Raw genomic sequence first — 12669 nt, 5'->3', positions numbered from 1 at the left:
CCACACAGCTTGTTAATTTCAACAAAAGATGGCGTGTGAGAGCTACGTACCTCCTTTAATGATGATTCTAACCATGGCTCGTAAGTGGTGGTGAGCGTCGACTTTGCGGTCGCGTCAGGCAACTTTGGCGCCTAGACTGTCGTCCGCGACCATCAGGCTTGGGCATCCAAGTACTACAGCCCACGTCTTGTCCAGAATGCAAACTTGCCAGAACGCGTGTATTCGCTCGCCTTCCTCTATCAGGTCAGCCGCAGGCCGCATCGCAAGCTCCTCGTCGGCGGCGTGTGCGAGCGACATCTTCGAGCGGTCATGTGGCGTTGGGCTCCTGATTTTGTGCAGCCGGTAGAGCACGACAAGCGAGACAGCGTCGGCGGTGTGTCTGCGCCCCTCGGCGAACTGGCCGGCGTTGTAGAAGTAGTTCGCGAGGAGAACGTGGGCCTGGATTATGTGCAGCACGTTCGGCTGCGCTGTGGGAGTGTTTATCGTGCGGACCTTGTTCGGGCCTAGCTCTGAGACTTGCCGTACGGCCTTCGCGAGATAGGCGCTTTGTTGCACTCTGAGGTCTTCGTCTGAGGTCAGTGCGGCACCCCACACGTAGACGGCGCTCAGCAGCGGGTCGGATTCGTTGATGGTATCGAATAACGAGTTTACGACAGAGGAGAGGCCAGATAGCTGTTGTGACACCTTGCTCAAGAACCGGGCCGTGTTGAGGAAGAAGCCGACTTCCTGCGCGTGCGGCAAGAAGGCGTCAAGGCTAACCCGGTGCATTGTCAGCGAGACCGCTACCGATTTAATCAATGAGATCTTCGTACAGGATCTGCGCCTCGGGATAGGTGGGGATTGAATGGCCTCTCCCGGTCAATTCTACAAGTGGTTCGAACATCCCGTAATGAGATACGTCGAGATTATGCCTACCAGGACTAGAACCATGACTGCCACCAGAGTGCCTCGCGTCATGAGACGTCCCCGCGAGGTCGGCAAAGTCGTCGTCATCCAAGAGACCGGGCCAAGAGGCAAATCCATCCGCGTGACTGACACCAGCGCCGCCATTGGCAGCGCCCTCGAGCTCGACGATCCGGGCTTTGAGCGCGGCGACGTGCTCCTCGAGGATCTCTGTGCGAGTCTTCTGGTCCTTCTCGGAGTACTCGCAGTCCCCTTCGCGGCCGAGGCGCACACACTGGCTGCAGACCGGGTGCGCACAGTCACATTTCTGAGCGTCCAAAGAATATTTTCGTCAGAGAGTCTGACCTGAGGCGCGCAGCCTGCCAAGCCGGAGGCCGCGCATACGATAAGCCGCACTTACCAACTTGCGTCTGCGGCAATTCAGACACGCCTTGCCCTTCGGTGCCCGCATGTATGCTGCGGGGCCCGGCTGATACTGAGGGGCTAGAGGTGGCGAGTTGTTGGGGGACATTTTAACTCAGAATCGCGCTGGAGGGGAGTTGAGAGTATGACTTGGAAGCGAGAGACGGAGGCCTACCTATATACCACGAGCTGTGCACGGTAACCTGAATAGGATCATGGTACGAACCTGAGCTATGGTAGAACTCTTTGCAATACCATACGCAATTAGTCAGCCGCGTTCCTCATAGTCGCCCTGCGTATGTAAGATTGGCTAGGAGCTCATCCGGACCCCTCTGGTTGCTGCGAAACTGAAACAAAGTCGTTCGCGCCGTACCCTTGCGGGAGAACGACAGCGAGATGCTGATACCAGTGTCCGCGAGAGACGCTGATTTACGGCTTGAAAACGTTATGAGAATGCGCCCGATGCCCGCCACGCCAATCCGCCGGAAAACATCAGACGCGTTCGGAAATGTGCAGACGCCTGTGGCCGCACGCTTACGCGCTTCTGCCGACGACATTGTCGCCAGGCTAGTGACCAACTTGTCCCTATTTCTTGAGGAACCCACAGTACTCAGAGCCCAACCGGGACCAATGTCACTGGCATGTCGTCGAGTCAGAAACGCCTTTTGTCTGAGAATGGACACTAGAGCCGACTACGCCACATAGTACATAGCTCAGGTATGCGGATACCTCGTCGACCCGAGAGATAACATGACCACCACCACTTCACCTTTCGCGACATCTGTGCGCCGTCGGCAGGCAAATAACATCCAGTCCCCGCGTGTGGAGAATTAGGGGAGAGTTGGATCAATGCCGTACATTGTCATTTCTCGAGAGGTTTCATATCCACATCTAGTGGTATGTGCCGCCTGATGCAACAGGCTCTGCGGGCATACGAGTCGGAAATAGTGGAGCTCCGACACCAGCCGGTAACTGAAGGAGCCAGCACTGGGTGCCTAGAGCTTGCCGTCTCCTCGGTTACCGACGCCATCATGCTGGGATGGCACAGGCGAGGAGGCGCCCCACAGCTGCGCATGCCCGAGTCGGGCTCGGATGAAACCAAAAATTGAACTTTGTTGATGCCATTGGCCGCCAAATATGGATGGCAGACACAGACAGCTTCATAGAGTTTACTTACTTGGCTCCTGCGGGCCTAGAGGCAGAATCAACCAATGCGCCGCCGCGGGACAGATGTCCCCCTGCATCCTAACGACACATCACGCAACGGGAGATAGTCAGAACGTGTCTCGTCATGTATCGCACCGCGACGACACGGCTAACACTCGTCGAGGTCAAATTGCGGATGGCGTAGGGATCTCGTGGCCCTCATTATGCGATGCACCGTGCCGCATATGCCAGCGCTGTCCGCTCTCGTCGCTTCGGGGAACTGTCAGCAGCCGCCTAATAGACCGGTCCGCGGTTCGCGGTGATCTCTCTTCATGAACTGCACCGATATCACAACAAGATACCGGGATGCGAACACAGCTGTGGGGTACCTGCCGGCATGTGTCCCGCAGACTTCCTTCGGGTAGAAGCTCTAGAAAGAGGAAGGCACGGAAGTACTGCACGACCATCACCACGTAGAGGATCATACGCGAACTGCACACAGTTGATCTAGCTCATCAATCCCAAAAGCAGATTGGAACTCACCGACGAGCGCAATATTCATATTCTTAACATCGCGGCTCAGAGTCGGGGCCGATGTGGGTGGCGCCATGATTCAATCATGTTGCTTATAAGACGCTGTGGGCGCGAGTAAGGGACTTGAAAGAGTGATAGGCCGCAATAAAACTGCAGGGTAGTGATCAGGACACCTTCGCGGATGCTATTATGCCTGATTCTGGTATGCCGCTTTTGCATATTGCGACACGGCCGGCCTCACTGCTTTACATGAAACTCATGTGAAGAACTCGGGCGTGGGTGATCCAAGTTGAAGCCGAAGTGAGCATGGATGGCGCCCTTCACATATATATCCTGAGAATTCTCAGCCACGAATCTCATTCGCGATAACAAAGCGCATACCAAGAATCACACCGACCGTATCGCACTGGCAAACCGTGCGTGTCAGCCTTTTGGATCAACTCCAGAGCCTCGTGGCACGAAACGCTACCCAATCAAGTCTCCATACATGATGAGTTGCCGGAACGGTCCGACTATATTCGTTTGGCTGGAGAAGAAATTACATTGTTGGGGGCCAGAGACAGATATGTTGCTAATGCAGGAAGCGATGCTGATAGCCACAACGTCCAAAGGGTTTTAAGCTTCCTCATGCATGCCAGACCTTGGCGATGAGTTCCGTGAGACCTGTTACAGATGTCAGACGCGATAGGCCTCGATACAACGGCGTCTGCCACTCACCAATGTCGTTCGTGTTGAACTGGTACACGCCAACAAGGGCGGCGACGGTTACCGCGCGCAGAGTCCACGAGGTGATAGGGCCGAGGACGGGGAACTTGCGCTTGTGCAGGTAGTCCACCACGATACTGTCGAACTGGCAAGGTATCTTCAGTACACCGGGCACAGGACATGGACCATAGGACCTTCGGGCTCTTCTCGTGAAGCTTAGAGCACCCCTGGGCCGTGACGGGTGCCAATATAAATGAATAAACGCACCCCAATGTGACTGTGGACGATAAGGCTCATGCCAAGGATGCCGTCGAGGACAGGGTAGTTGGTACCGCTGGTAACGTAGGCCGCGGCGGTCATAGGGATGAGACTAGCAGAGAGGAGGCGCTCGAACGCCCAGTGGTACGAGCCATGGCTACGATTGGGTGGAGGAAATGTAGTAGGGTCGTTCACAGTGCCCTTGTAAATGGCTGAGGCGTGATCAAGGTAAGTGGGGCGGCACGCTTCACGAGACCGGTTCCGAGAATTGGCTACGTACGACCACCAGGAACATATGCGGTATCTTGGTGCGCATGCCTCACTATATAATCGCCGTACATTCCGTCCGTAGTGTATTGTGTGTTCCGGGCGAGCAGTAAGGACAGAGGTCGTCAGGTGCTGCCCCTTGAAGCCCACGCGATATACACACCTTGGAGGGCGAGCGGCCTGAAGGACTTGCGGACAACCGCCGAGGCGACGTTCCTGTTGACGAGCGAGCGAACAACGACGGCAGAGGACATGATGGTCGTTGGCAGCGAGGGCGGATGCGGAAGCAGGACGGTCTCGGGCGAACGGACTCCCTCGGACTGTTCGTGACGTGCAGTCACAAGCGCGTCACTTGGTCACACAAGGCGGGTCACGGCGTCGAGGAGGCAAATGCGCGCGATGCCATTGGCTGGTGGAAGCTCGTCCGCCTCGTTCACATAACTTAGAGGAATTGAAAGAGAGAAAAAAGCCCTGTGCCGTTCGCTTCGCTGTAAAAACCCCTAGCTTATTCTGTGCTTGTTATAGGTTGATTAGAGCCTGGCACTAAGTAAAGGAGAACGATGAACAAAAACTCCGCCTAAAGTCCGGGTCCCGCCGGCAAATAAATAAACACTGAAAAGCTCTGCTTGCTGCTGTCACGATACAACGCCTTTGTGGCGTTCATCACCGCAAGCCCAAATACCGCAGCAGTGTTGGCAGTTGTCCCGCGACTGGGTGTACTATGCGTCCGTGGCACTGGAGACTTGTCGAGAAATGCAAGTCATAGCCGGCCGACCTACCCTGACTTTCTCAGGAGTCTCCTGACCCCCTCCAGACGCCCTTAGCCCCTCTTTAACACACACAGAAGCACTTCTGATTGGCGGGTTATTATTCCGTGTAAGTCGTTACTGACGGTTGCCACTGACTATTACAATTTCCGCGCAGACCCTCGTGTTTGGCGAACCGAAGGCGCACTTATAAAGCCTGAGGTCCCATGGGGCCATCTGATTCCCAGGATCTTCCTTAACACCCCGCGCCAGCCTATCCCTTCTCTGTATCTGCCCAGAAGTCGCTCACTATGTCTGCTGCCCGTCTGTCCCCTGCTACTCTGCGCATGACCTCGCGTCGCTCTCAGGTGGCGCTCAAGGGTGTGAGATACGCCAGCGAGCACCATGGCAACGGCGCACCGCCCGTCAGTCGAAGTTTACATCTCCTCGCACCCCTGTCCTGACCCTATCTTTGTGCAGCATCTTCCTTTTGCCTACAAGAACAAGGGCCCTTTCGTCGCGAAGCTCAGTGCCTTCTGTGTTATTGGCTTTGGTCTTCCATTCTGGGTGACCCGATACTCACTGTGAGTGCTCTGCTCTGTAACTTTCTGAACTGAAAGCGTCTTCTAGCAAGAAGTCTGGTGGCGCGTAAACTATCCGGACGTGGTAGTTATAGCTTGTATAAAGTTGGAGGTGTACGAGTAGAAGGCATTCTCATCAAGTCCGTGTGTATCATATCAAGGGCAAAACGCCCATCCTCTGCAAACTCGAACCTAAGATATGGAGTACTTGTTCAGACCCGTATTGACTCTCTGTCAGAAGATTCTGCTTGTGTCCAGCATTTCAGATGATGGATTCGCAGCTGATGACCTGAGTTTTGTGGTAAGGAGCTCTTCTATCCTGTTCCTGGAGACGTTCAGCACTTCTCTTAGAAACGTCCTCGGCGAAATAGCCACAACACTGCCCTCGCTCACCGTAGCATGTGTTCAGATGTCTGCGGCGCAAGTCAGAAGTAGGTGAGACGTATATACCACATATGCACCTAAACTCCGCTGCCGCGAGCCAAGCTACCCACGTACGACAAATTCAGGTGCCGTCGTAGAACGACCGCGGCCCGCCACACATGTGGTCTCGTCTATACTTGTCTCTCCTTCGAGGAGCACTTGACCAACGACACCGACTCTCAGCTCGCGATACACGCGTCTGTGTCTCACGTGGGGTCTGCGGGTGCTCTCAGGGTAGCTTCCTGCCGTGCTTCATCACTGAGAATGCGTTTCTGAGGCGGCGCGCGTCCGCTGCGCAACAGGCATCACTGCGACCATTCAAACGGCCATGAGCAAAGTCGTCGAGCAATAACGATCACAGGACTCATTTCCTCGGCATCCACCCTTCGCGGCCATCAATAATCAGGGTCGCGCACACTTTTCCCGTAATCTCGTTCCCCACTAAATTCGTCTTAGACGCAAGAGCTGTCGGTTGCTTTTCTCGTGCGCCAAACACATCAAAAAGTCTTTGAATGGCGCCGTCATCAGACGTCTTCCGAAGCGTGAAAAATGGTGAGTACAAAGGTGGCTAGGAAAGGGCTGCTGCTCGGCACCGACTCCCTCCCTTCTCCCTCCCCCCTCCCTCAATAAGATGAGGGCCTTCTTGGCTACGGTCGCAGTTCTCCTCACACTCCTTACCCCAGCCCTTGCCGGCATGCCTGACAAAATCTATGGTGTTAATCTAGGTTCATGGTAACGACGTTTCACCCCCTTTAAACATTGCATCCCGCTGAACCCGTCTCGTCTCATGTCAGGCTGGTGTTGGAATCTTGGATGTTACCCGCAGGTAAACATCTCGGCTGCGCGAGAGACGCGTAAAGCTGATTTAATTCTGCAGAGTGGTTAGCCATGGGCGGCCAAAGCTGCAGCGACTGCTCACAGTGCATTGCGACTGAATTGTGCGTGGCTCCGCGCTTGCCACTCCTCGCAAAAGTAATTCTAATGCTTGCTCAGTGCGTTCGCCCAGGCGTATCCCGACACAGTCGATCAGAAATTCGAGCAACATTGGTACGTGAGACTGAAGTTTATGCCATCATTCTGTGACTGATAGCCGTTTAGGGAGTCATGGTTCACTCAAGATGACGTAGATCAGATCGCCGCGGCTGGCATCAACACTGTTCGCATTCCCGTAAGGCCTCCGTATGTATAACGTCGCCACGGAATAACTAAGTGCTTTTGCCTCTCTAGCTCGGATACTGGATCATCGAGCCTTTGGTCAACCGGACGAGCGAATTCTACCCGCGTGGTGGTATCAAGCAGCTGGTAGGTGCATTAACATGCTTGGCATCGAGCTTTCGCTAACGTTATCCGCAGCAACGCGGTCTCAGCCAGCTTCAGGCCGCAGGTATCGTGGCAATTCTGGACCACCATGCCCTGCCAGGCGTCCAGACTGCCGGCCAGATGTTCACCGGACATTGCACAAATGATGTCGAGTTCTATGTACGTTTCGGGCTCTCTGTCAGTTTTCGTGGGTGGGCTTACAGGTCCTGCAGACCGAGTATAACTACCATCGTGCTCTCATCTGGACGGCGGTGATGACAGCGTTATCGCACCTGGATCCCAACTTCGGTTCCGTGTTTGCTATCGAGGCCGTCAATGGTATGCCATGGTTCTGCAAGGTTTCACAAGTGAAAACTGACGATCTGTACAAGAACCGATCATGGATGCTACCCAGACTCCTGGGTATGGGACTTGTGAGTGTATTCGTCTGTTGCCCATCTCGCGTACCAATAGCCCTCTTTTTTCTCTAGTCCAGGCAAACTTCGTCAAAGTCGTTCGCGCCGTCGAGCTCATTTTGGGCATTCCTGTGCCTGGCATCCAGCTCGACGTACCGGTCAACACCTCGAACTTCACTTATGCTTTGGGCGACGTCACAAACGCAACTACGCTGACCGAAATCTTCAACGATGAAGTCAAGTCTGCTCTGGAGGATGCGATTCCTATCCTGGCGGAGATTGCCATCGAACTTGCCATCCCGACCATCTTCAACTTCGAGCTCGAGGAGGCTCCTTGCCACAGCAATCCTGAGCCCTTGGTCACCAAGTAAGCTTATTTGAATTGTGTAAGATTTCAGCGTTCCTTATTTACCGTGGCACTAGCTTTATGGACGTTAACTGGCAGTTCAACAACCCGCCTAACCCAGCAGCTGCAGCCATCGGTCCTCAGGGTTACGATAACCACCTCTATTACAGTTTCGGGGTACGTGACACAGCGCCTTGCAGTGTGGGACATCAATTGACCGACTCGCTAGGGTGTTGCCGATCCCAACCCGGATGCTTACCTGACAAGCATCTGCAGTAAGTAGCGCTCCTGGACAGCTTTCCATCAAAGCTAATACAGGTCCAGACCTCCAGCGCGTCCAGAACGACGCCGCGGTGGGAGACAGCCCGCTCTGGTTCGGCGAGTGGGGCCTTCCGACTCAGTTCAACGCCACAGACGACTTCCTGTTCAAGTGGGCTGACGCGCAGAAGCTCGCGTACAGTCAGGGCGCGGGCTGGATCGTAAGTCTTCAGGAACAGCTGTAACAGGATGGCCGTTCTTACTCCGTTCGTGTATAGTTCTGGAACTTCAAGGTCGAGATATCGCAGCTAGCGGGAGATCTTGCGCGCCAGTGGTACGCAGCACTTTGGCGCCCTCCCTCCCCTTGCGGGTTTACTCACGAGGAGCGATCCGCACAGGTCTTACTTGGAGGGTCTTCGCCTGGGATACCTGACTCAGGATCCTTCTCAGGTGCATGACTCCAACGTGTGCGACCCGTACAGAAACAACGGCACGTCCACTAGCACCGGTACCTCCGCAAGCACCAGTGTGTCCGCGAGCACTAGTGCCTCCGCAAGTGCCAGTGCATCCGCAAGCACCAGCACCTCCGCAAACACCAGTGCCTCCGCAAGCACCGATGCGTCCGAGTCCGCAGGCACCGGTACCTCCGCAAGCACCAGCACGTCTGCAGGCATTAGCACGTCCGCAAGCGACAGCACGCCCACGAGCAACGGCACGCTTGTACGCAAGCGGCACGGTCATAAGCGACAGCGCATTCATTAGTAACAGCGTAGCCATAAACTGCGGCACTACTGACTGCCGCCCAAGGAATGGCACTGCCTGTCCATCTAGGGTCCTGCGGTAGGCAAGCGAGGCGATTCCGGTGCACAAGCTTCACACCTGACTTCCGTCTTTACCATTCAAGGTATACCCACTCTCTTTATCATCACGGTCCTTACCTCGTGTATCAGCCCGCGCTCTTTTAAATCTTTCTATCGACTGTTAAGATATATCTGTTAATACAACCTACCCTCCTTTACCTCAAAGCGACGGCGGTCGGACGATGAGAATGATTTGACAACGGTTATACGATATATTCGGCTGCTAATGGGGTCTACTCGCTGTACAAGGTTTCCCAGTTCTCCAGCGCCTTTACTCCTGTCCTGTCAATCTCTTGCCTGGAAAGCGGGATCCTCATGGCGGATAAATGCCATGAGGCTCTGTATACAAGGTTTACCTGAAGTCATAGCTCTAGGGTCATAAATACGCTGCTGGCAGTGCATCCTCGCTCGCACCTCATACCCACTGTGGCGTACCTCTTCACTCGACAATGCCCACACAGTACTCCCCGCGAGCGCAGACGCAAGCGAAGAAGTCCACTAACGCTCCTATGCAAACGAAAAAGCCCACTATCGCTATGGAGCCATTCAATCACGAACATGCAGACATCGTTTTACGCACCAGCGACGACGTCCACTTTCTCGTACACAAGCAAATCCTGATGACATGGTCTCCATTCTGGCAGGGGCAGTTCCTCGCCATGGAGCAAGAGGAGACACAGAGTAGGCTCCAATACGACCAGATGAGGCGACTCATTGTCCCGGTGAGCGAGGACAGCAGGACGCTGGATTCGCTCCTGCGCCACGTCTACCCCGTCCACAACGCGCCAACTCTCCGGGGCTTCCAGGACACATTCGCCCTCCTAGAAGCCGCGCGTAAATACGAGATAATCGCTGCCGTCAAGGCCTCGAAGAAGGTCATCGCAGAGCTTGCCGAACAATATCCGCTCCGTGTGTATGCCCTGGCAGCGAAGAAGCAATGGGAGCATGAGATGCGGACGGCGGCGATAGCAGCGTTGGGGCACCCCATCAACGAGATGTACGTTGAAGAGCTGGAGAGTATTCCTGCCGGCGTGTATTACCGGCTCTTGGCGTACTATCGTGCCTGCGTGAAAGCTGTCGCTGACCGAATGGCGGACCTCAGCTGGATAGAGCCGCTCGCCGCCGGGCAAGGTTGGCAGCCAGGGATGTTCAGGTGCCGTAAGGAGACGTGCGGCGGGGCATGGTTTTCGGGCTACCTCTCCGTAGCACGCCAGGCCTTGCGTGCACGGCCGAGGGCCAAGACACTGGAAAACCCTGAGCTAATCAACGCCGCCTTGAGTGGAGCGATAGTGTGCGAGGCGTGCAGAACGACGGCGTTCTCCGACGTGCACACCTTCAATGCTCTCCTAGCTGGCGAAGTGGGTCGTGTGCTGGAAGAGGTGAGGGCCGTCGGCATCTTGTTATGGGACCCTCGCACTGACGAATGTGCCAATAGATTGAGCTCAAGATCAAGTAGCCGCCCTCTTGATATGTCGTGAGTAGCGGGTTCCGAATTAGTGAACGCGATTCAGTTACACCGTATCGTTCAAGTCTGTTGTACTTCTATCGTCTGAAACGGTTTCTTCAGCATTGCTAGGTATGATTATCGAGTCACTTACTTCGCGGCCAGCTGTTATCGAAGTTTACTCTTCAGGTCAACCATTTTCGAACATCTGTAATATAGGAGCACGATAAATAAATACAGCGAGATCCTCCAGCAGCTTCCTAATTTTGTCACCTATCTGCCATAAGTTGGATAAATCAGCCAGCGAGGTGCGCCATAGGGATCCACTTTCAGTCCCCAGAGGATACCTCGACGATGTTGCCTGCGGTGTCCATCCGTCCAGTCACTACAAAGATATGAGACAGCGAGCCTTAGTATTTCAGCGGAAGACAAACGTTCTCTGGTGTGTTATGTTGCAGTGCGCCACTCTGTGACATCCGGACCCGGTACAGAGCCTGAGACGATGGATCGGCTTGAAGTCAGACACACCTTCCAGCTGCACGTCTCGAACACTGGCAGCATCGGCTCCTGTATTTCGTCGGATGCTCCCCGAGACGTTGCGATTGCGGCTTCCATGCGCGGCTCGAGGCTCGTCATTTTTTTTTTCTCGCAGGTGCACCAGACATACGTAGACACTAAGTACCAAGCTCAGCCAAAACGGCTTCATGAGCTTGAAATCTGGCCCCTTGAAGTACGTGTGCGATAGGTCGTCCATCACGATGATCCGCAGAGTTCCCCCACAGACTTTGATCTTCTCCTCGACGGGTTCTGCCTTCACCGCAGCCGGTATTGGTGCCTCCCGCAGGATCCATTTCGACAGCGTGCCCTGTCATAGCTTCTTCAAAGGTGGGAGGATATCAGGAGGTGCCATTTGCAGTACTGGACCCGGTTGCGTAGGCGTAGTGGTGACTGAAGGAAAGGGGCGTGGACGAAGGTCAGAGGAACCAGCAATGCAGATGCAGAGCTCGGAGCTGGCGCAGGTGGAACAGCCTTTGGTGCCACAGTCTTCAGATCGCATTCACAGTGACATGTCGCGGTATAACTGGTCGTGCTTTCGGCCCGCGAAACACCGTCATAGCTATATGAAACGGTCTTTGGTGAGTTCAGTCGCATTACAGCAGTACTTATACCCACCTATGAGGCAACTTCACTATTTTCCGAGGCTCCTGAGAAACGAGTGCCGATCGCGTCTTGTTTGATACTGACGAGTCAGCAACGATGGAATACGCGCCATGGAAGTGGGTGTATGGCGTAGAGGTTTTCGACAGCTTGCCGTTCTTGTAGAAGTCTCTGAGGCTTTCGGTAAGCACCTCATACATTGCCACCCACGTCTGATATTCTATGTAGCATTGGCTGAACGACGTTGCGGTTGGTGGCTCGTCCATAGCATCGGCCTACCTCTTCTAGAGCACAACCTCCGAGGCTTGGGCAGCGTAGTTGCCCGCTGCACGAGGTATTTCTCCCTTCCCACAAGCGTCTATCTTCGCGCGAATCCATTTCTGGGAGCCTTTCGGGTCACCAAGTTCGCGCTGTCGCAACAGTACGTGGGGCTTAGGCACGAGCATGCGACCAAAGCACTCCGAACATGTTGGTTCATCCGAACCTTTCTAAAGAGCTGCGGTACCTAGTCAGAATAAGACTAGCCCGACGGGACTCCGCGACGCACCTGGCTTGTTCGACGAGACAATGGACGAGTCGTCGATAGACTCCGCCTTCACTCTTGTCAGAGATTCCCTCTTCAAAAACTCAGCTTCCACGTCCTTCTCGTATTCCATCGTACTCTGCATCCACACCCGAGCTATCTCGCTGTACGGATGCCCATCCTTGCGCATCTGATCCTTTGTGCAGCATGGTTGGCAACATTTGGACGAGCCCGGCGCAAGTGGGTTGTTGATCTTCGGAAGCGGGCCTTGTTGTGCCCTGGCCTGGGACATGGTATTCGAAAGGATTCGCGAAGTGTATCGTGAGAGATGATGGGGCAGGTGACGGTGGGAGAAATGCAAGGGAAGCGCAACGCGTGACAGACGCGCCTGTCACGTCAG

General features: G+C 54.7%; 7 protein-coding genes across 7 annotated transcripts in view; 3 read left to right on the top strand and 4 right to left on the bottom strand.

Moving 5' to 3' along the window:
• Positions 1-1454, bottom strand: part of PHACADRAFT_130574 (uncharacterized protein) — a 4179-nt gene extending 2725 nt beyond the window's left edge. Inside the window, exons 1-2 of the mRNA XM_007401182.1 lie at positions 1304-1454; positions 916-1210 (exon numbers count right to left, since the gene is read on the bottom strand). Coding sequence (XP_007401244.1) covers positions 916-1210; positions 1304-1414 — 406 coding nt within the window. The 5' untranslated portion in view covers positions 1415-1454. The remainder of the gene's footprint in view (positions 1-915; positions 1211-1303) is intronic.
• A 2042-nt stretch (positions 1455-3496) lies between these two features.
• Positions 3497-4502, bottom strand: PHACADRAFT_264548 (uncharacterized protein). Its single transcript, XM_007401181.1, has 5 exons — positions 4379-4502; positions 4229-4270; positions 3958-4160; positions 3703-3835; positions 3497-3648 (listed from the first exon to the last, which is right to left on the bottom strand). Exons 1-5 carry the CDS (start codon positions 4467-4469, stop codon positions 3611-3613), a joined length of 507 nt encoding a protein of 168 aa, XP_007401243.1. The 5' UTR covers positions 4470-4502; the 3' UTR covers positions 3497-3610.
• A 734-nt stretch (positions 4503-5236) lies between these two features.
• PHACADRAFT_264547 (uncharacterized protein) lies at positions 5237-5763 on the top strand. The gene is made up of 3 exons (XM_007401180.1): positions 5237-5386; positions 5442-5545; positions 5592-5763. The coding sequence occupies exons 1-3, from the start codon at positions 5273-5275 to the stop codon at positions 5611-5613; spliced, it is 240 nt and encodes a 79-aa protein (XP_007401242.1). The 5' UTR covers positions 5237-5272; the 3' UTR covers positions 5614-5763.
• An 896-nt stretch (positions 5764-6659) lies between these two features.
• On the top strand, positions 6660-9046 carry PHACADRAFT_166617 (glycoside hydrolase family 5 protein; the record flags this gene model as incomplete). Its single annotated transcript, XM_007401179.1, has 16 exons — positions 6660-6697; positions 6760-6791; positions 6843-6903; positions 6959-7012; positions 7064-7133; positions 7193-7267; positions 7319-7444; positions 7498-7603; positions 7657-7698; positions 7756-8047; positions 8104-8203; positions 8256-8301; positions 8351-8505; positions 8563-8618; positions 8683-8792; positions 8919-9046. 16 exons carry the CDS (start codon positions 6660-6662, stop codon positions 9044-9046), a joined length of 1491 nt encoding a protein of 496 aa, XP_007401241.1.
• A 526-nt stretch (positions 9047-9572) lies between these two features.
• On the top strand, positions 9573-10836 carry PHACADRAFT_264546 (uncharacterized protein). Its single transcript, XM_007401178.1, has 2 exons — positions 9573-10523; positions 10580-10836. The coding sequence occupies exons 1-2, from the start codon at positions 9594-9596 to the stop codon at positions 10598-10600; spliced, it is 951 nt and encodes a 316-aa protein (XP_007401240.1). The 5' UTR covers positions 9573-9593; the 3' UTR covers positions 10601-10836.
• Positions 10837-11007: 171 nt separating this feature from the next.
• PHACADRAFT_264544 (uncharacterized protein) lies at positions 11008-11711 on the bottom strand (the record flags this gene model as incomplete). Its single annotated transcript, XM_007401177.1, has 1 exon — positions 11008-11711. A coding segment is annotated over exon 1 (307 nt), but the record flags the coding sequence as incomplete, so codon positions are not given.
• Positions 11712-11744: 33 nt separating this feature from the next.
• Positions 11745-12249, bottom strand: PHACADRAFT_264543 (uncharacterized protein). Its single transcript, XM_007401176.1, has one exon. It carries the CDS (start codon positions 12010-12012, stop codon positions 11752-11754), a length of 261 nt encoding a protein of 86 aa, XP_007401238.1. The 5' UTR covers positions 12013-12249; the 3' UTR covers positions 11745-11751.
• Positions 12250-12669: the final 420 nt, after the last annotated feature.

This window comes from Phanerochaete carnosa, assembly GCF_000300595.1.
Source record: "Phanerochaete carnosa HHB-10118-sp unplaced genomic scaffold PHACAscaffold_12, whole genome shotgun sequence".
In the NCBI taxonomy this organism is placed as follows: Eukaryota; Fungi; Basidiomycota; class Agaricomycetes; order Polyporales; family Phanerochaetaceae; genus Phanerochaete; species Phanerochaete carnosa.
This window is presented reverse-complemented; position numbering and strand designations above follow the sequence as displayed.